Source organism: Cuculus canorus, chromosome 5 (assembly GCF_017976375.1).
Source record: "Cuculus canorus isolate bCucCan1 chromosome 5, bCucCan1.pri, whole genome shotgun sequence".
Lineage (NCBI taxonomy): Eukaryota > Metazoa > Chordata > Aves > Cuculiformes > Cuculidae > Cuculus > Cuculus canorus.
This window is the reverse complement of record NC_071405.1, coordinates 67,070,185-67,090,295: the sequence shown is the minus strand read 5'-3', so window position 1 is coordinate 67,090,295 and position 20,111 is coordinate 67,070,185. Positions and strand designations below refer to the sequence as shown.

The window sequence follows — 20,111 nt, the reverse complement described above, 5'->3', positions numbered from 1 at the left end:
TCTAGAAATCACATCAGAGAAAAGTGACAGTAATTAAGCAGCAGAAGTTGCAGCTGGCCAAATTCAGCACCAAATTTGCCAAAAGACAGACAGCTGTTTCCTGCTCACTCTTCAATCCAAAAGGCCCAAATTAAAAGCACATTGTACGTACAGTTCTGTGGCTGAAGACATCGTAATACAGGAAGAGACCCTCAATCCTCTTGAGGAGAGCGGATGAGACAGAACTTTTTGATAAACAATGGATGATATAATACACAGCTCAATCCATGTTTTATTGTTAAATTTAAATAACACAATTCATATCTCGAAGTCAGTCACAGTCCTTGTAAGAGCAAGACATTCACTGGCAAGCTGCTGTTCCAAACTGACAACAGATCACTTGCTGGCAAAAGCCATGATTTGCTCCTAAAAGAGAAGAAAAAGATAAGTAATTCATAAACAGTTAAGAAGCACAGAGTCTAAAAAGCAGCTGTCTCCCTTCTTTTTTTTAAATATGGACAACAGTTCTTTGTGGGCCTTTTTGGCCTAGTGCAGAGCATCCATCCCTGTACATTAGAAAATATAAGAAGTTTCAGCATTCCTTTCTTTCCCAACTGACACAAACCAGCTGTTACTAACAGGTTCTGTGCTCAGAAAAGAGATCAAATTTGAGTTGTCTGCTTTAAACAGAAAAAGAGAAAAAATTCCGAGCATTGAAGCAGCAGCACGCTTCTCGGTTTAGTAGAACTAATGAAGACACCTTGCCCGTGACAGCTACTACACCTTCGGAATTTACTGTTCTTCAACCCAGGTAGCGTCTTAAATGTGACCATAACACAACGGCAATGGGCCACCTGTGCTGAACAGGAAGGAGGTAATTTGATTTGTGTAACCAGAGATCCAGAGATGAGGAATCTAATGTGAGGGTGCTTGGGAGCTTGGAGAGCAGGTGGCTTAAGGAACCTCCTGAAAATCCAGCAACCAGGTCAAGCTGGTGCAGAATTGAGGCAGACAGGCTGCAAACAGTCTTTGTTTAAGACTGAACTTCTTTGCCAATGCCTTTCTCAGGTAACTTGTAACTTCCACTTGAGACTTGCACTTTCACCAGGAGGGAACAATTCATCAAGACAAACCAGTACAGAAGAGGCAGACATTTGAGCTGCACACCACATCTGTCAAGTCACTTGAGGACTTATTCTTAGCGCAGATGTGGTTTTTATAGGGCTAGTTTTTTTACAGGGCATTTCTGGTTAAGATTCCACACTTTCACTCCACAGTAACATAAAGCCATCTACTTGTGATTACTTCTAACCTCCAGCTACTCATACAGATTATATACTTGGATACTATCTTCCCTTGTGCTGCAGGAGAAACCAGTTCCTACTGTGCTGTCTGTTATTTAGGAACTCCTCAGGCTCATTCACAACACAAAACCTCAGTCTGAACAAGCAGCATCTTCCAACCAAAAAAAGTTACATTCAAAAGAAATAAGTCACTCTTCCTATGGCCCTCACTGAAGTGAGATTCTTACTTTGACGGGAGGCAGGGCATTTGTTGCTTGCAATCCCCATGTCCTCAGCAACACCAAGGGAGCCAGCTTGGTGGAGTAAAGCCTCTTTAGCATATCGATAGCAGTTATCAAGGAGACGTTGTGCCTCTGACGTTCTGTCTCAAATTTTAAGAGATGTTTTAAGGAGCCTGGAAGAGATAATTGAATGCTCCTATTAAAACTGACTTGCCACAAACAATCAAGCATCTTATCTATATAGCAGTCTCCACTGACAACTGGAAACGCAGGAGAACAGAGAAATGGTCCATCTTAATAAAGGCCTCGTTGCACCAGCAAATGGCCTTCATCTCACCACCTCTTTCAGCTACAATCCTGCAGAACTCTTTTTTTAAAGCAGCTTTGAGGTTTGTGGGATGGAAACTGCATTCAAGAATTTTTAACTGCTCCATGATAACTGGACATCAGAACAATGTTACTTCAAAGGTGCTTGTGTCTTTCAAACACAAGAACCCTCGACAGAGGTAATGGTTGTCCTGATGTTATCAGAGAAGGTCTGACTGCCACTTCATTGTCTTGGATCCTTACCCAGATCGCTCCCATTGAAGGCTGCTGCACTGAGGTGATGGGCTAAACATGAAATATCACCAAAGCCCAGGTTTACACCTTGTCCTGCAAGTGGGTGGACTCTGTGTGCTGCATCCCTGGAGCAAGAGAAGACAGAAATTTATATCCCTTCTCGAAGAAAGACATAATGGCTGAAAACCCCAGAAGGGATCAGTAGAGCACTCCTTGCCTCTCTGCAACAAACACCACCTTACAGCAGCATATACGCTGTATCCAGGACCTGCTTGCATGCTAGGCTGAACTACCCGACTGTCTCTCCAGTTTTAAGAAGCGAGACAAAGAGGAGATGAGAAAAAGCAGTTCTGAAAAGAAAAATCATTAACAGGTAATGAGCCAAAGTGTTCCCTCAGACCATGTGTGGAACAAGCCTTAATGTTTTTGTAAGTGACGTTGGCACAACGGGAGGTATTTCACTGGCACATTTCACAAACACAAAGTAGACAGAATTGAATTATTCAGGGATTAGATATCACCAATTAAAAACAAAATCTGGTTCCTTTATGAGCAGACTTATCTGTAAATGACAAAGCCAGATATACTGATATGGGAATGTTTAAGTTAGAGAAATAAAATCAAGTTTGCGTATGAAATGTAATACCATGCACCTTAGCAAGCTGTAAAGCACACAGTGGTCCCAAGCATAGAGTGGCTCACAAGCTGGAAAGATGAAAAGCATCTAAAGTGCAATAAAGCATCCAAGAATTACTAAGCTACCAATGAATTGCAGCTGTGGTGGAGAAAAAAGTACCTTAGACAGTAAAAATTAGATATTTTTCTTTTTCTACAGACCACCATACAAAAGCCTATGAAATCCCATCTGGAATAATTTTTAAGTTTTGTCATTTGTGTTCAAGAAAGGTGAGTTTAAAACTGAAACTGATACACAGCATGGCTGCTCCAATGTTTGGGGAAGTACAGGTCTAGCACGAGATACCGGACTACACCAACCAGAAAAGGGAAATAAATATCTCACAATTTACATAGAAAGCACACACAATGGACAGAGCGCTACTCACACAAAAGGACTTTGTTGGCACAAGAGCACATGGTAAAAACTGGGCTTGGATAAAGTCAAACTGAAACTATAAATGATTTCTAACCACTTGATTTGTTGGCTGGGAGTGGCTGTACTTGCATCATTTCTCCCCACACAACACACGTTCACACAACGGCTGCCATCAGGGACCTTACCCGATGAGAGCCACTCGGTGCTGGACATACTCTGTCGCGTGCCCCATTCCAAGAGGGAACATGGCTCGGCTCTCAGGATCTACTCTAGCAATGCTTGGAGGCAGCTGACGGACTGCACTCCCTGAGGGTTTCAGGAGTGAAATAGCAGACCGAAACATGGCCCCAGCAGTATCAATGAAGTCAGAGTGGTTTGCATTGCTCCACTGAAAAAAACAATTAAATCTTAAGATGTAAAACCAAACTAGACATATAGAAGAATCCAATTGAAAAAAATCTGAATAGGATTCAAATACGGAATTTTAACCACTTGGACTTTAAACAGTTTCATCATTTGAGGACATACAAGTTTCCTGTTAGGATAAGCCTACCCTTCCCCCCTTTTGTAAATTTAGTTCAACTTCTTCTATGACTTTCAGAACGACCTGAATTCAGTCCCAAGGGCTCATCGTTTCTTCGCTAAGTGCCGTTTTAATACTATCCTCACCAGAGGAAGGAACTTGAGAATTCACTTCTCCCATTACCACCCTGTAAGCTGTAGTATGCCACTATTTCTCCCGATTACAACAAAGCCAGCCTCATACCTGCCACAAGGCTGATACTCACAAAAGCAGAGTTGATGCTATCCACAAAACTTTCCTCATCCATAGTGAGAAGTTCCAGTGCATGTTCATGAGATGTAGACCAGACCAGAGAGCTGACAGTGTCAGACAGCTAGTTGAAGAGAATGTCAAGGGTATCCAAATGAGAAGAAGCAAAAATACGCAATCGGTGCAAACATTTCCCCACTGCCCTACTCCACAACAGTCCCCCTGCATATTACTCTTCCAGCCCAACTTGCAACAACCAGGAAATACGAAGGATAAAATGAGAAGTCAGGATGGGAAAACAAGTGCAATAACCGAAAAATAAAGGGCAGATGGACAAATTTATTAAGAGACAGAACTTAACAGAAAGGCACAGACAGAATTAAACTTACTACAAAAGAACAGACAAAAAAATACATCAAAAAAATACAAAGACTACGAGACCTCTTACCGGAAGCAGCGCAATTGGCCCTGTGGGAAGGAACCTCTGCCATGCTACATTATTGTCTGTGGCCTACAGCAGAAAGAAGCAAGTGGACAGTTACGAACCAGTGACCTGGATCACCTGCTTAACCTGTTCTGCTGCTTATGGAAGAGTCAATCAGCAGAATTTCACCTCAGACAAATGAAGAGTTGCTACCACAGCTGACTGGTCATACTGATGCTCAATGTTCTTAATTTCAGCTTCCTTCCGGACAACAGAGTTATGACCATCCGCACCAATCTGTGGAACAAAGAGATACAAAGCAACCTCTTCAGCAGCTCCTAAGAAAGTAAATATTCCTGCCTACAAACCTCAGCCCTGCACGTACACATTTTTGTTTATTTAGGAAAAAAAATAACGGATTCCCTCAAAATCAGAAGAGGTGGCCTCTTCTGCTCTTGTCCAACTCAGTGTAGTCATCTTGTGTCAGATCCAGAAAAAGTTACACACTGTGTCCCATATCATCTCTGACAGAGTTAGCCACTCACCTCACGCGAGCCCTCCACATGGGTGGAGCGGCACACACGGAATCAGAACCAAATCCAGTGCAAAGGACTTGGGCAAGAGATGACGCCTGATCAACAGAAATAAAAAGTTTAGTTACCAGTAGTTTGGTCTGAAGTCTGTGTCCATCAGCTAACTCAATTTGAACCCAAGGGCTTGTGTCACAGCTGTGAGAGGGAAGAGGCCACGTATAACCGACTGCTCTGCTCCCGTAGAAAACCTCCACCCGGTCTGATGGGAACACAAAGTACCATGGTCACAGCATGATACAGACACGGAAATAGGAAACACCAGTAAAACAGCAAAGGCCACGTGTGTCTTAATAGCACCCTAACAGCTGACCCTCCCCCCCACAGTTCAAGAAAGCTGCCTATGTCTCAGTTACTTGTTAGATTAATTAAGTTTCTCTCTCTTGTAACTTAGCGCCTACAACAGAAGTCAGTAACTGAAAGCTCTCTGCAGCAAATAAAATATTAAAGAAGTTGTCCACTACCTGCTACTGCATCTAACTGTTTTGTGAGAGCAGACATAATGACATCATTCTCCACTATGTAACCCATGTCATCTAAGTCATCTTTCTCAAAAACGATCATGGCTTCTGAACAAGCATCCCATACCTACAAAGAAAAAATACATTACATGAAGCTACACGATAAATAAGTACTGATCCTTTCAGGGACTATGAAAGTATCCATCTTAACAGCAAAAGACAAGGCAATCTAGAAATACAGAACTAGAGGAAATGTCCTGGATTACCATCCATTCCAGCTACTAAAGTACCTCACATAATTCCTTTCATACAATGATCTAGCACCACCTCAAAAACTAATTGCAAAGAAATTTTTTTATTCCTGCCTTCCTGTTACGTAACTAACAGATAAAACTATGCTACCACCTTGTTGTGGGTTAACCCTGCAAGCAGCTCAGTACCACACAGCTGCTTGCTCACTCCCCGACAGAGGGATGGGGAAGAGAATTGGAAGGGTAAAATATGAAAATTCATGGGTTGAGATAAAGACATTTTAAGAGGTAAAGCAAAAGCTGCACGGGCAGGCAAAGCAAAATAAGGAATTAATTCACTACTTCCCATTGGCAGGCAAGTGTTTAGCTAATCCTAGGAAAGCAGGGCTCCATCACGCACAACAGTTACTTAGGAAGACAAACACTATCACTCCAAATTTTCCCCTCCTTTTCCCTTGGAATTTATATGCTGAGCACAGCATTCTAATGTTTGGGATATCCCTGTGGTGAGTTGGGGTCAGCTGTGTCCCACTCGCTGGTGGCATGGTGTGAGGAGCAGAAAAGACCGCGGTGCCACGTAAGCACTGTTCAGCCATAGCTAAAGCATTCCTGCGTTATCAACAGTTTTCATCACAGATCTAAAACACACCACCATACAAGCTACTACAAAGAAAATTATCTCTATCCTGGCCAAAACCAACACACACCTTTATCTTTATTTCCTGACTAGTACCCAAGCCTCAGTATCTACAGATTCTATTAAGAATCAACCTTAAACCCTTTAACATCAACACTCTGAGGAAGGATATTTCCGAGTAGACTGTTAGTCCCAAAAAAGTAACAGGAATCACTATAAGCATGACCTGCCCTTTGCCAAAGAAAAAAACCTTTGGATTATCAATGTAAGTACTTCCAAGAATTCAAAGTAGACAAACACAGTAGATTTCCAGCCCTACGCAAGACACCTGCATTCGCCGGAATGGTTTGAGTCTCAGGCTGCAGACATGATCCCAGGCACCAAACCCTGAAAGAGAAAAAGAACACCAATGCATGGAGATACAGGTTCACATGTGAAACTGAGACACAAAAAACCCTGAAGCGCACTCCACACCCTCCTCCTCTCCATCAATGCTCAGATTCTGCTTGCACCACCCTTACTCCGGGCCAAGTCTGCCTCAGTACCTTCACAGCTTCAGCATCACATTATTTTACCATTACCGCAAGCCAGCAGAAAAGAAACAAGAGCTTAACAGTCAACTCTCACTGCCTATTATTGAGTAACAACACAGGCACAGAAATGCAGAGCCATCACTGTTTAGAACATTTCTTTCCGCGGAAAAAATTAAAAGATATTTTGATTCATAAAATCAGCTTAAATATACTGTTAGAAAGGGAAAACCCATAAATTATACTTACTGCTCAGGAGGGTTGCTGATCCTGGGGAGATGGAACTGACCCTGTTACTGAAATTGTCTGGCATGCGATCGTATTCTTTCCTAGGACCGGCCTCCAGCAATGCAATCTTCTTATCATGGAAGTGGATATCATGCCCTAAAATAAGCAAATGTACGCTTACTTACAATGCTCCTGGCAAAAACCTCATTTCTTATTTCTGCTTCGGTAGCGCCTAGGCATTGTTGCAATAAGATAGAGCAGATGCAAAACTTAATAAGAAACCAGATTTACAAACAGAGTTTGACAAGACAGGTAAACTTCTCTATTTCAAAGCTTTATGACTACAAACCCGTTGCTGAGATTGACAACCCCTTTGCAGTTAAAGCAAAGATTAAACATTTTCCTTTTGTACAAAGATTACATTTTTGCATAAATTCATGCATATTTTGTTATGAAAGTTCAAGACTGAAGCATTAATGAGTGAAATCTGTAATGTTTACTCCAAGCACAGAATACGCTTTTCAAAGAAACATAAATTCATTAATTAGAACAAAAGATCAGAATGAAACTCCTATGATACTTCGCAAGTACATAAATGCTTTCTTTATCCTTATATTCTGACAGCGGAATAGCACAGGCAGTTTAGACTTTAACTTTTATTTACAGAGAACTGAAAAATATTGAAGACATGACTCAAGTAGAGAGTATATCTCACTAGAGCTGAATTAGCCATTCCTGCTGCATCCAACCGCTATGGTTGTAGAAGGTACCTACACCAGGAACAGTATCCCTGTAACATCCAGAGTTTCCTACCACAACAGCCCTAATAACAGCAGTATCTTGTATATATTCTCTAGATAACATAACCTCATCTCTTTAAAGGTCCCAAACATGCATGTTAGCTTCAGGTATCCCTGCTGGAGGGGATCCCTAAGCTGTCTCAGTTCCACTGTAATCTTGTTTAACAATACAAGCAGAGCAATGATAAGTTTGCAAGATAAACCCTTCCTACTGTCAAAGCACTCGTTGCTTTGCATCTTTTTTTTTCTCTTCTTTGCCCTCTTTTCTTTTGGCCTCTGTCACTATCACACCCTTCTGAATCAACGCTGCAAACAAAGAAGCAGCCAGTACTCTCAGGATCTCTAGTGATGCAAACTAAACATAAATCCATTTTAACTTGGCATTCCGGTGTTTAAGATGCAGCGGTAGCGAATGAAATTTAGGATCAGAAAAGTAATTTCAGCTATGGCTGAAATTATCCATCAGTGATTTAAGGGTGACCATGTTTGACAGAAACACTACAAGTAGTCTACCAAATTCAAACTAATGGCTACAAAAAAAAGTGTATATAAGCAGGATAAGGCTCATCATAGTGATCGGGTATCCAAACTGCTTTAAGTCAATTTTCGAGTGCTGTCAGAAGATGATATGGGAATATGGAAATTCCACAATGGAATCTTGAATGCTAGGATCCCAAATGGTAACCCTAAAGTCCTCAACAGGGATTAATAACTAAGGTCGACTTATGAAAGTGCCCAGTGCTGCACAAACAAAAACACACATGTTTGGGGAAAACTCCCAGGTTTAAGTTTTTGGGCAACTGGTGGGGGGCAAGAGGGACACAAACCCCATGAGGCACACTGATACCAAAAAATGCTAGCACATAAAACTGTCTAAGAGCGATTTTGGAGTTTTAGAAAGCAAGCATCTTTTATCAGGCCTGGGCAACGTGAGGGAGTGAGCTCCGTCAATCGTGTGCAATGAGACAAAACCTGGTTACAGAATGTGTTTCCCACTTACACGCACATGTATAAATTTTACCAGAAATATTCTGCGCGTTCTATTACTTTCCAAGGACTAATTTTAACGTTGTTACGAACTTCACAAGAATCAAATAGCTTTCTAATTTGGAGCTGGCTCCAGCTCTCTCCTTGACCTTGCCTTTGAGATAAACTCCAAACAGAAGTGATACAAGAAGGGACAGTTGTTCAGCACTGAACACAAAGCGTTATCACCTCTGAAGAATGAACAGTGTCTGGAAAAAGTGGAAAAATTGATCATCGTCTGAAAGAAAACACGCTGCCAGAGGAACATTCTAAGTAAAAAATAAATAAATACAGTTACTTAGATGAAACAAAGCTACTTGAGATTAAATAAAAAATATTCTCCTTTTGTAATAGCAACAATTTCTTGTAGTAACACAAACCAGGCCTGAGAAACCTCGCAGCACGGGGCGGGAGGAATTAATTAACGGGACGACCCCGGGAACGGGCGAGAAGGTCACGGCCTTACCCAACACGGCGGCCATGGCGCTCCCGACCATGCCCCCGCCCGACACCACCACATCGTAGAGCGGAGCGGCGGAGGCAGAGCGGAACGGGGCCCTCAGCCTCGCCCCGAGCGGAGCCAGCAGCGAACTGCCCCGCGCCACCGCCATTATCCCGGAAGTGATTGCGCGCGAGAGAGAGAGGCGGGTTCTGATTGGCTGAGTTGGGACGGAGGCGTTCGCTGATTGGCTGATGGCGATGGAGGAGATGCTGATTGGCTGTGAGAGGAGGGCGCTTCGCTGATTGGCTGCTGAGGCGCAGGCGCTTCGCTGATTGGCTGGAGACGGGATTTCGGCCATCGGCCGGCAGGTAAGCGCAGCGGCCCGAGCTCGGGCGTGGATGTTGGGGTTGCACCCGGAAACAAATCTTTCTCTGTTTTTCTTCCTTCCAGGCAAGGCGGCATCCGTTGCGGTTGTCACCAAGCAACTTCCCACCATCGGGAAAAGCAGCCGGGAGCGAACCTGTCGGGATGGGAGGTCGGCGGTCGCCTCTTATCCATCAGGAGAAGTTCAGGGGTGACCTCAGGGTATCTGAAGAGGATGAGGAGCTCGAGGTTTTCCAGAGGGAGGCGGCGGTCCTGCGTGAGAAGCTGTGGGAGGCTCTCAGGTAAGGGTGGTGCTTGGTGAAGGTGGCAAAATGGCACGCGGGATTCCCGCTGCTGCGGAGCGAGGTGGAAGTCCCAAGATCTGGCACGTATCTGGCCACAAGATGTATTCACAGATTGTGGGATGGTTTGGCTTGGAAGGCACCACAAAGGTCATCCAGTCCAGCCCCCCTGCAGCGAGCAGGGACATCTCGATGATCCAATGGGTCTTTTCCAACCTTGTGATTCTGTGATCTTCAACCACATCAGGTTGCTCAGAGCCCCATCCAACCTGACCTTCGATGTTTCCAGGGATGAGGCAACTACCACCTCTCCGGGCAACCGCTGCCTGTGTTACACCATCCTCAGCATAAAAAAAAAAAAAATCTTCCTAATGTCTGGCCTAAATCTCTCCTCTTTTAGTTTAAAACCATCACCCCTTGTCCTACTGCTACAGGCCCTGCTAATAAGTTTTTCCTCATCTTTCTTATAATCCCCCTTTAAGTACTGAAAGGCTACAATAAGGTCTCCTTGTAGCCTTCTCCAAGCTGAACAACCCCAGTTCTCTCTGATGGAAGGACTGGGCCAACAAGCGCCCACCCTAGCAGCATGCACATAAAACACAAACAGCACAAATCCTGTTCCTGCTTGTCAGCGAACGATGCTTAAATTCGCCAGCAGATCACATGTGTTTGCCCCAGCATCCAGGCTGCAGAGCTGTGGTGTCTCCAACATTTAACTCTCAAGAGCTCTTATCTTTGTGGTTAGTCCAGCTTGAAGTTCAATAGTAGATCATACACACACATGGTCTTACAAAGAACATAATTTATGAAGAATAGACTGCAGCAATCACCGGGCAAGCAAATTGACCTGGTGCCTGTTTCCCGTTTTTCTGTTCTTGGTCCACCTTCATCCTTCATTTTACCTGCATTTACTCCTTCCCTAAATATCTCATAAGTTTTACTTGGTTTCACAATTGCCTCTGAACATCCTATGAGAAGTCTGCTATTACAATAAGACCCATAATAGTCTTGGGGGGGGGTTTATTATCAATTACTTGCCTTCTTATCGGATACAAAGTTTCCAGCTGAACTCCTAAGTATTGTACTAAAGCTCTTCCTTGCAGTAGCCTTTCCAACAGCGCCTTACAGGTTCTGGTGTTTGGTACTGTTTGTTAGGATTTGTGCATTTGAGTGCTTAATTTACTGCCTCCCCTGAGTCTGTTTTTTATGTTGAGTAGTTACCAGCTGGAGGTCCCTTAAGTTGGAACTTTTTGCTTTAGTTGTGGTCTTTCTGGCAATAGAGTTCTAGCAGCATAATAAATTGCATGACAAATTTAAGTAGGAGTAATCACCATTTTATGTATGGGAAATGGAAAGCAAGCAAGGCTCTGCTCATGAGCTTTGGTAGCAAAGCAAAACATAGGGCCTGAGAACAATAAGCCTGTCTTTTAACAACCAGCTCAGCCTATGGTGTCTTTCTCTTAATCAAGAATTTCTGCTTGCTTTTAATTGTATTTTTTTAATAATTTCCCTTATTTCCCCTTCATAATGTTTTTGTCTTAGCCATACATCTGGTAACAAAAGGCAGTCAAGTTCTTTGATCGACCTCACCTCGGACAGTACCTGGGAACAGCAAAAGCCTCAATTGTTTCCTAAATCCCGCTTGAGACCAAAAAGTGCTTCATCTCCCTGGATTCCTTCCATCACCATCCCTCAGCCCTTTGAAATGACACTGCGGGAAGCTCGCAAAAAGTCCCAGTTGATGAAGTCATACATGTTTCTGGAACTAGACAAACAGAGAGACAAAAGGCAAAGCCAAGATGAAGCCGAATGTCAGAAACAATTCCGGGCACAGCCTGTACCTGCCCATGTGTTTCTGCCCCTTTATCAGGAAATAATGGAGCAGAATGAGATTCGCAGACAAATAGCAACACAAAAAAGAAAGGAACTGCTACTTTCAACCCAGAGGCCCTTCAGTTTCCTGGAGAAGGAAGAGAAAAAGAAAGAAGCTATCAGACAAAAGTTCCTGGCAGCAGCAACCCAAAATGAGAGCTCCAAACAGAAGCAAGCCAGTAAAAAAGTTCCTAAATCTACTTATGACCTACTTCTTGGAGATAAACTTAAAGGTAAAATGCCAGGGATTTTTCCTGTAAAAATATCTCCCCGCTGTCCCTTGCTGACTGCATGCTGGGAAGTAAGATCACAGCCCATACAGCATTATTTGGAGTATAAAGTCAGTATCGTTACATCCCCTGGTGCTATCTAGTCTGCTGTGTATCACTGGTCGTTACATTTAATCTAAATACCCTTACAGAAGAGTGTCCTAAATTTAATAGTCTTGCATCAGTGTCAGCAGCAACAGTTTCGCACTGCTCCCCAGCACACGCGGGTACTTTGAGCTCTTCAGACAGATTTCCATACGCCTATTGCTGCAAATCATAACAGTTTTGGAATGCCTCCCTGCACCGGATTCCGTAGCTTTGGTTCTGCTAAAGGAACCAAGATGATTTGTGGCACAAACATGAAGACAGATGTAGTGCCAGAAGTGTCTGAGGTCCATGCAGTATGTTGGAACTGACAATTTTACTCCCACCCTATGGTGCATAGGACCCGTAGGAGAAAAATATTTCCTGAGCCCAAATCAGGCAATTAGTTTGGTTCCAAGTGGGAGTGCAGTAGGCCAGTCTCTCCGGCCATCTCTGGTGTTTTCAGTTACTTTCCCACTCACTCTCTGCCTTCTTAAGGGCTAAAACAGGGATGGTTCCAGGGCCATTCTAATCAGAAAGACAGCCAAAGAAATTTTCCTGATGCTCACTTTCTGTCAGATGGCTTAAGCCCCACACAGGTGGAAGTTTGAAGTAAGAAATACAAACTTCACGCTTGAATATAGGAACTAAATCAGTCCTTGATAATCCTCATTGCTTTTCTCACCCCTTTCTTTTTTTTTTACTGTTTCCCACTGATTTCTTCTTGAGTATACACCAGATTGGTTTTCATCAGAAAATGTTCTGTGTGATGTACTAAATTAAATAGATTAGTAAAGTAAAAGAGAGTAAGGGACAAGCCATTGTTCTGTTTCTGTCCAGTATATGAGAATATTTCATACCACAGTCAATGCGAACTCATAAATAGACTCAAAAGATTTTGCGAGCAGCAGTATTGATTTTATGGGTTTTTTTCTAAAAGCAAACATAACCCCCCCCCAGTCAACTGTTTGACGCATTTTCTCAAATATTTAGTGCTACACAAGAAAGGACTCGGTTTGATGCTATATCCTGAAACACATTCTTTCTATGGGAAGTTTGTCACAGAAGTCACAGGACACGATCCATCCACCAAATGCTCCTGACTTAAAATCTGTTCCGTTATAGACAAACGCTGCTGGGTATTACATAGGAAATCCGTCATCCATTACAAATCATTTGAATAGCCCGTTTTGATCACACAGTCAACATAACAACATAGAGTCCCATGGGAGAAGTAGAACCTTGATTAACAGAACATCTCCGTGAGACAAAGGGCACAAGCTACCTCGTACCCCTGAGAACAGGAATAGGAGAAGGCCCGTTCAGTAACTTACTCTGATAAGTAGAAGAGCTGTCTAGATGTTAATGCCTAGGAAAAAGAATCCAGCATGTTTTTCCTGGCATCTCTGATTATTTTTTTCCTGGGAGGCAGAGGAGAGAGAGGATGGAAAGAATACAGGATGTCCGGTCTCTCCTGTACGTGTAGCTGCCACCATAAAGAAAAGTCTAGAGTTTTGCAGTGGCAATTTCACAGCCTTTTATGTCACTCATATTCTTCTCATTGCTTTGCTTTTGATTCATTAGAAGCTGAACTCTACAGAGAGATCCGCATTCAAATGAGAGCGAAGGATTTGCTTGCGAGCTCCGTAGCTCCAATAGGTACTAGCAACTGTCGGAGGGCGCCTCAGTCCCGAACTGCCACTAAAACTAAGCAGGAAAGACTTGGCTTCTTGCAGGACAAAAGTTTCAGCTTCAAGCCAAGGATTAATCCAACAATACCGGATTTTGAAGGACTTTACTGGGCATTTCAGAGGGAAGCAGTAAGGAGACAAGAAATCAAAGAGGCAACTCATAATAAGCCATTCAAGCTAAGAACCTCCAATCTCCGTGGCAGGCAGAGGCAGGCTAATGAAAAGATAAAGGTGAGATGACTGCGTATTTCTATGGTACTGCTTTCTCCAATCAAGATGGCACCTTCTTAAACTTAGGGCGTTTATTTAAGGATAGTTTATTTAAGGATAGTTAATGTGACCTCTGCCCTTGTCTTGGGGGTAACGCAGAATTGTAGGACAAACCAGTGAACAAAATTCCACACAAAGAGATGAGCTATGACAGCTAAGGCTCAGCCACCCTTCCACATTCCTAATCACCTCTCCTTCCCCTCAGCCCCTCCCTGTGCAAATCCCTGCTAATGGAAGAGAGAAGAATGAGTGCATTGCCCACACATCCCAGCTGTTCTTTTTGGTAGACAAAGAGCAGAGGAGGAAATTCTGTGTTGTGAATAAACACACTGAATGAAGTTCCATTTTTTTTTCAGGATTCTCAGCAACTTTCCAAGGTTTCAGTGCAAAAAAGTCATTCTCTGACTGGACTTTCCTCTCTCTCTTCCAACACACTTCCAGTATATATTACGGATGCAACTAGAAAAAGGGAGTCTGCTATTAGGTGAGTAGGAAAGTTTGTCTACAAGACCATACACCAACTAATGACCAAAATGGAGGGGGAAAAGTCAGTGTTTTCCCTCATCACAGCAACTACATCGACAATATGTTTTCCATGTGTTCTCCTGTCTTCTTTCTTTGCTAATTCTTGCCATGCCTCCCGTTCGATTTGAGAGCTGCAACACTTGTGTGTCTGAAATTTTGCTTTTCTCCTTTGAGGACTACAGAATTGCAGTTCCCTGCTAGCATGTAGTGCGGCAGTCTGAAGTGAGCTCATTACTAACTTTTTTTTATATAGATACTCTCAAGATAACAAAAACGAAGGGGACAAAGAAGGAATGTATTGGCTGGAGAAACAGAAAAAGAAATGCCAAGCTATCCAAAAGTCGGTGAACAGCCGGGCAAAAGCCCTGGATCCGCTTAAAAGTCTGGAGGAAACACAGAAGGAGAAGTCGAAACGGAACTGGTCAGTATCCTACTCTGCACAGAAATAACTATTTGCTCTACTAAATGGGAATCATCAGGTAATTATTGAGGAGTACCTGGGTCTTAAGAATATTCCTAGCCTAACTTTTTTGGCTGTCATAGACATTCCACATTAATCTGTATTTCTTGGAAATTGCGTGCTACTCTTCCCATACAGAACAGTCGCCTTTAGATTAACATCTGTAGAAACTAATTTGTACAAACAAGCCAACTGACATGTATAATTTGGTAAAGCACACATAAGACAAGGTTTTCTAAAGACGTGAACGCTGATTCTGTGCTTGCATTCCAGTAGCAAAGGTTTGCTAAAGGTCCATGGCTTGCCAGCAATAGGATTTTTTTGCCCAGCATCCAGAATCAAGAGAATTACCACAGTTATTTAGAGAACAAAACAGTTATTGAGAATTCCTTGTTCCTGATCAGCTACAGTCAGATGGAACCTATATTGGACAAGCAACTTTTCCATTTCAGGCAAAATATGAGAGAGAGAACAAAGGAATACAGAAAGGAGCTGGAAGAAATGCAGCTGCGGGTCAAGAACAGACCGTACCTCTTTGAACAGGTCACCAAGGTAACTTGTCAAAGTTCCAGAGTTTTTCTCCTTCATTTAAGACAGACATTAAGAAATCTAGTCTCAAGTAATTAACAGATAAAGAAGGTGCAAGTGGTTGAATAGTCTCTTGACTGCTCTCAAAGCAACACATGGAAGGTGGGGGCGACCCAAGTATAATTTAAATTCCTTTCCACAACTTGTGAAAACACTCAGACTTATTTCTTAGTTGTAGAGCTTTCCAGTCCCTACTATATATTGTAATCAAAATATATGGTCTGATCAAAATTCAGGCCTTATCACACCAGAAATATATGTATACCTGTTTTGCACCTGAATAACACAGCCTACAGTCTAGAAATGATAAAACCCTCTCCAGCTGAGCACCTTCTCTTTGTGCTTCTAGAGCTACTAGAAAGCCATTAATGACAGTTGGGTCACTTATATCACCTCCAAGCTCTGGGATCGTATTCATCACAGCTCATCTACCACACAGCGTCATCTGCAGATCTGTATTACACTTGAGGTGTAGATACAAACTTTACTCTCTCTATTGTGTATCTTTTTCCCTGAGTTTTCTCTTCCAGTTCTGCCTCATTGCAGGAATGGTCTCTGTTAGAGGCATAATGACAAGACATTAACAATAAGCTGATTTTTGATTTCTTAATAGAAAGTATCCTCCTTGGTCAGAATTCCTGTTCAGGAGGCAGAGCACACATTTGTATGATAAATACTGGTAACGTTTCTATTTGCCAGACTTGTTGTAGGGGTTCACCAGAATTGGTAGCATTCACTCATTCTGAGACAAGATTTCTATCCTTCCATATAGGACACCTTAATCTTTAGGAACTGGCCAGTCTTTCCAGAAACCCATCACTTCAGACCATATCAATGTGCGATGTTTATGAGCAGGCAGTGAGGATATAGGATCCCGAATGCTTGGTCCTCAGGTTTCTTGAAGAGGAGCTGACACAAAGCCATTTCACAGGCACTCTCAGTTTATTGAACTCCACTATGGCTTGTGCTTACAAATCGCAAGCAAACACGCTTCCAGAATTTCTCACGGCCCTTTTCTGCACATATTCTCAATTTGAATGTGAGTCAGGACTGAGATGCAAGTCTGCTAGTCTGTTAAGACTGGAATGTTATAGAAGCAGGAGAACAGAAGAAGGAAAAAAAAAAGAACAGATTGGGTTAAGGTGAGCTCCAGTTTTTGAGACATGTGAGACATTCCTAGTATTTTTAGTTTTGGTGTGGTACAGTATGGATGACAAAAGTTCTGGATGGGGGCTGTGCTGTCCTCTTGTTCTCATTAGGAGTGTCAGTCATAAACTTTAAAATTACTTGACCTTTGTGGGGAAGCCTCAGTTCTATGTGTTTACTGTTTAAGTTTCAATTTCATAGCATGATGCTCGTCAAGGAGCAGAGCGTCGCTACAGAAACATCCTCCAGGAGGTTGGGCTAAGTGAAGGATTTGTAAGGAAAAAAGGGAAAGATGCCACTTACTTGCTGGAAGAAGAGTCTGATGTTCACAGGTAATAAAAACAGTGCAATACAGCTCTTTTGCCTTTGAGTAGAAATATTTTCCTTGTCCATGACAGCATGCCAGTTTGTATCATCTAGTGCAGGCAAAATTAAATCAACTTCATTCCTCTTATTAAGCGTCATGGCTTCTCTATCTTGACTCCTATGACTGCACTCTATTTCTTATGCATGGGGCAAAGCAGCAGGTAAACACTGCAAACCATTTCCTGAATTAGACAATCGCTGTTTCTGCAGAGTGCCCACACCTCAGGGTGAAAAGGACGACTGTACTGTACAGGAAGGAGAACCTGAAAAGGAACAGAGCAGAAAGGAAATGACAACGTAAGATCTAGAAGAAGAATCTGTCGATCATCCCTCGATTTTTTTTAATTCAGGATTCTCCAGGTTAATCCTCAGGCACTTTCTGGTTTAGGCTGATACCCAAGAACTGCTCTGGGGTGAAATGTGAGAACATAGTAAAGGAAAGAAGGACCCACCGTTGTTTATGTGTTGTCCAACCCAACAGCCTTCCTTAGTCTTCACAGGTCTTCCTCATGTGAGATGTTTCTCTAACAGAAACAAAACAAATTTAAAAGGCTGAACCACTATCTTTGGATAAAAGTAGACATGAAAAATTGAAGTCATGCATCCTCTAGTGTCAGCTCCTTCTGTTCGTGCCACTGAAAGCACACAGAAGGGGGAGAATGCTAAAACCGATGCCAAAGGGGAGTGTGCTAAGCCTTGGTTTACAGATACATGTGGTAGAATGCTTTTAAACAATTTATTTCTAAAAGAAAAAGAAAAAAATGCAAGATTTGACCTACCTTGGAAAAGACTCAGAGGGAAGTCCTTCTCGTTCCGTAACTCTTCATTCACTCATTACCAGTCTTGCTTCTTTCTCCCATTAGAAAGAAGCAATAGTCTTTCTATATTAAACAATCTCCTCTAATTCATTATTTGAAACTCTTTTAACATCTTACCAATTTAAGGGAACAAAACTATGAAGAAGGTTGTAATTAAACAATGCATCACTTTAGGTTGCTGTTGTCCTAATTCTACAATTACCGTGGTATCAAAGATGGACTTTGGTGGAAGAAAGATTAAGTATGATCTGTCAGCATGTTGCACTCAAATGCTCGCGGCATCTTAAATGGTATAATTCACACATTAGTGGTCTTCCTTTACCTGACAGTGATAATGATCTCAAAAATTCACTCTGACCACCTGGAATGTTTTCTGAGAATTATGATATCAAAGCACTTTTGAGATTAAAATATTTTTAAATGGCTGTCAATGTTTCTGCATTGTCGAATTTCTTTACCAATCCTCTTTTCCTCACTTTTTAAATGGAAGCTTTGTCTCTTTTCATCTTCGTTACCCAAATCCAGTTCTCCTTCCACTGTAACAACAAAACCTCATCAAATCAGAAATAAGAGTACCTGTAAGAGCTACCCCACTAGACAAAGACATAAAACTGAAGTCATGACATTTTTAATGATAACAAAGTAGTAGATCCAAGAATTTATGGCTCCAGGGTTTCAGGCTGCTATGTTACTCTTCCACAGACATCAATTAATGCTGATACGTAGCTGAATGCATTGGGTTGCGGCAGTCCTCCTTACTGACCCAAAAGAACGTCTAACAAATCTAAGTCTAGGCTTGAATTTTCCCTTTTCTTTCTTGTCCTTTTCCAGTTGGAGAGCTTTCTGCCGACTTCTGTATCACAAACTGAAATGTAGCCCCTCACTAGAGAAATTCCCAACAGGTTGAAAATAATTCCTTCATGGTAGAGACTCTCCACCCCGAGAAGAGGCTCAAGCAGTAAGGAGGGTTTGAGAAAGGCTGTTCTCAGAGTACCACTTTTGACAGAGGTTTAATTGTGTGGGACACACAAAGACTGTTCTTTCTCCTGTATCCACTGGAACAGACCAGTGATGTAATCATATTGTCACCATGCCTGGTCACATTGAAAGAGGATGGAAAGAAGATTTCTTCCGTTCTCCAAGGCTATGGTCTAATGCCCGTTGGCCTTGTGTAGATGTGTCTGGAGCAGTGGGCATGACATTTTAATATATACATTCTAAGGGGTATTTACTAAGATCGATTGCTGATTTCCATAATAATACTTGATGATGCTGGAAAAAGAAATTTCCAAGTACGTGAAGTGTAAAGGAAAACCTTAAGAAAGGAGGAATGAAAGCCTAACTTTAATTAACAGACAATACTATGCCATATCCCTTTAACAAATACTAAGGTGACATGCCTGAATGCAGGAACAGATAAATCCAAGTCTTAATATCAGCCCCTAAATGGAAATTGATGAAATGGTGATGAAAGTAAAACCATCAAATTAAGCAACTGAAACTCACCAGCACCTTTCTGCTAAAACACAGTGTTGTTCTGAAAGTAGGATTACATTTCTGTAATCCTAGAAGAGATTTGTAACATTATTTGTAATTTTCCATAGTATGGAAATAAGTAGTTTCCACTTTTGTTCTATAATATTGCATTTTATGAAAATATTTTGTTATTTTTAGTTAAAAGAATTACAACCTGTTCAGCTGACCTCTAAATATACCGTAGTAAAGACGACATCTCACCATCAGCTGAGGGAATGGTAGCCAAACCACATTAAATCCTGATTCACACCACCTTTGATGACAGCAGCACTACTTTTACATTCAGTCAGGAAGCAATACCTGCTCAAAGCATTTTCTTCACGTTGGAGCTATCATGGGTGCACAGTATCTTAGCAAAGCTCTGCATTCTTGGTAATGCTAATTCTGAGTAGTCTTTTAAGTTAACAAAAATTCAGATAATTGAATTAAATGGTAGACTCATTTAAAGAGCTTTATATACCAAATTTTGGCAGAAAAAAATGGGGAAGGCAGGAAAAGAACACAGCAAATGTAAATGATATCAAGTAGTATGTTTATTTCA

The 20,111-nt window shown here is 42.0% G+C and overlaps 2 protein-coding genes across 4 annotated transcripts; one reads left to right on the top strand and one right to left on the bottom strand.

Moving 5' to 3' along the window:
• Nucleotides 1-33: 33 nt before the first annotated feature.
• COQ6 (coenzyme Q6, monooxygenase) lies at nucleotides 34-9,468 on the bottom strand. Of its 2 annotated transcripts, XM_054068809.1 has the most exons (13): nucleotides 9,305-9,437; nucleotides 9,028-9,107; nucleotides 7,034-7,168; nucleotides 6,583-6,641; nucleotides 5,370-5,493; nucleotides 4,977-5,107; nucleotides 4,505-4,612; nucleotides 4,340-4,402; nucleotides 3,908-4,015; nucleotides 3,305-3,507; nucleotides 2,075-2,190; nucleotides 1,511-1,677; nucleotides 34-405 (listed from the first exon to the last, which is right to left on the bottom strand). In XM_054068809.1, the coding sequence occupies exons 2-13, from the start codon at nucleotides 9,104-9,106 to the stop codon at nucleotides 376-378; spliced, it is 1,323 nt and encodes a 440-aa protein (XP_053924784.1). In that variant the 5' UTR covers nucleotide 9,107; nucleotides 9,305-9,437; the 3' UTR covers nucleotides 34-375. The 2 variants fall into 2 exon arrangements, with proteins under 2 accessions (XP_053924784.1, XP_009561913.2); XM_009563618.2 differs by lacking the exon at nucleotides 9,028-9,107 and having other exon boundaries at nucleotides 40-405; nucleotides 9,305-9,468.
• A 185-nt stretch (nucleotides 9,469-9,653) lies between these two features.
• Nucleotides 9,654-19,954, top strand: FAM161B (FAM161 centrosomal protein B). Of its 2 annotated transcripts, XM_009563659.2 has the most exons (8): nucleotides 9,654-9,945; nucleotides 11,488-12,050; nucleotides 13,755-14,092; nucleotides 14,488-14,615; nucleotides 14,910-15,077; nucleotides 15,569-15,668; nucleotides 17,052-17,182; nucleotides 17,427-19,954. In XM_009563659.2, the coding sequence occupies exons 1-8, from the start codon at nucleotides 9,809-9,811 to the stop codon at nucleotides 17,515-17,517; spliced, it is 1,656 nt and encodes a 551-aa protein (XP_009561954.2). In that variant the 5' UTR covers nucleotides 9,654-9,808; the 3' UTR covers nucleotides 17,518-19,954. The 2 variants fall into 2 exon arrangements, with proteins under 2 accessions (XP_009561954.2, XP_053923787.1); XM_054067812.1 differs by lacking the exon at nucleotides 17,052-17,182.
• Nucleotides 19,955-20,111: the final 157 nt, after the last annotated feature.

Bases quoted from the DNA above. Each gene is read 5' to 3' on its own strand.
- COQ6 (XM_009563618.2), bottom strand. From the start codon at position 9,449: ATGGCGGTGGCGCGGGGCAGTTCGCTGCTGGCTCCGCTCGGGGCGAGG. The intron at 1,678-2,074 runs GTAAGGATCCAA...TATCTCTTCCAG, and splicing joins CTTCAATGGGAGCGATCTGG to GCTCCTTAAAACATCTCTTA. The intron at 406-1,510 runs GTAAGAATCTCA...CTTCTCTTTTAG, and splicing joins ATGCCCTGCCTCCCGTCAAA to GAGCAAATCATGGCTTTTGC.
- FAM161B (XM_009563659.2), top strand. From the start codon at position 9,809: ATGGGAGGTCGGCGGTCGCCTCTTATCCATCAGGAGAAGTTCAGGGGT. The intron at 9,946-11,487 runs GTAAGGGTGGTG...TTTTTGTCTTAG, and splicing joins AAGCTGTGGGAGGCTCTCAG to CCATACATCTGGTAACAAAA. The intron at 14,616-14,909 runs GTGAGTAGGAAA...TTTTTTATATAG, and splicing joins AAAAGGGAGTCTGCTATTAG to ATACTCTCAAGATAACAAAA.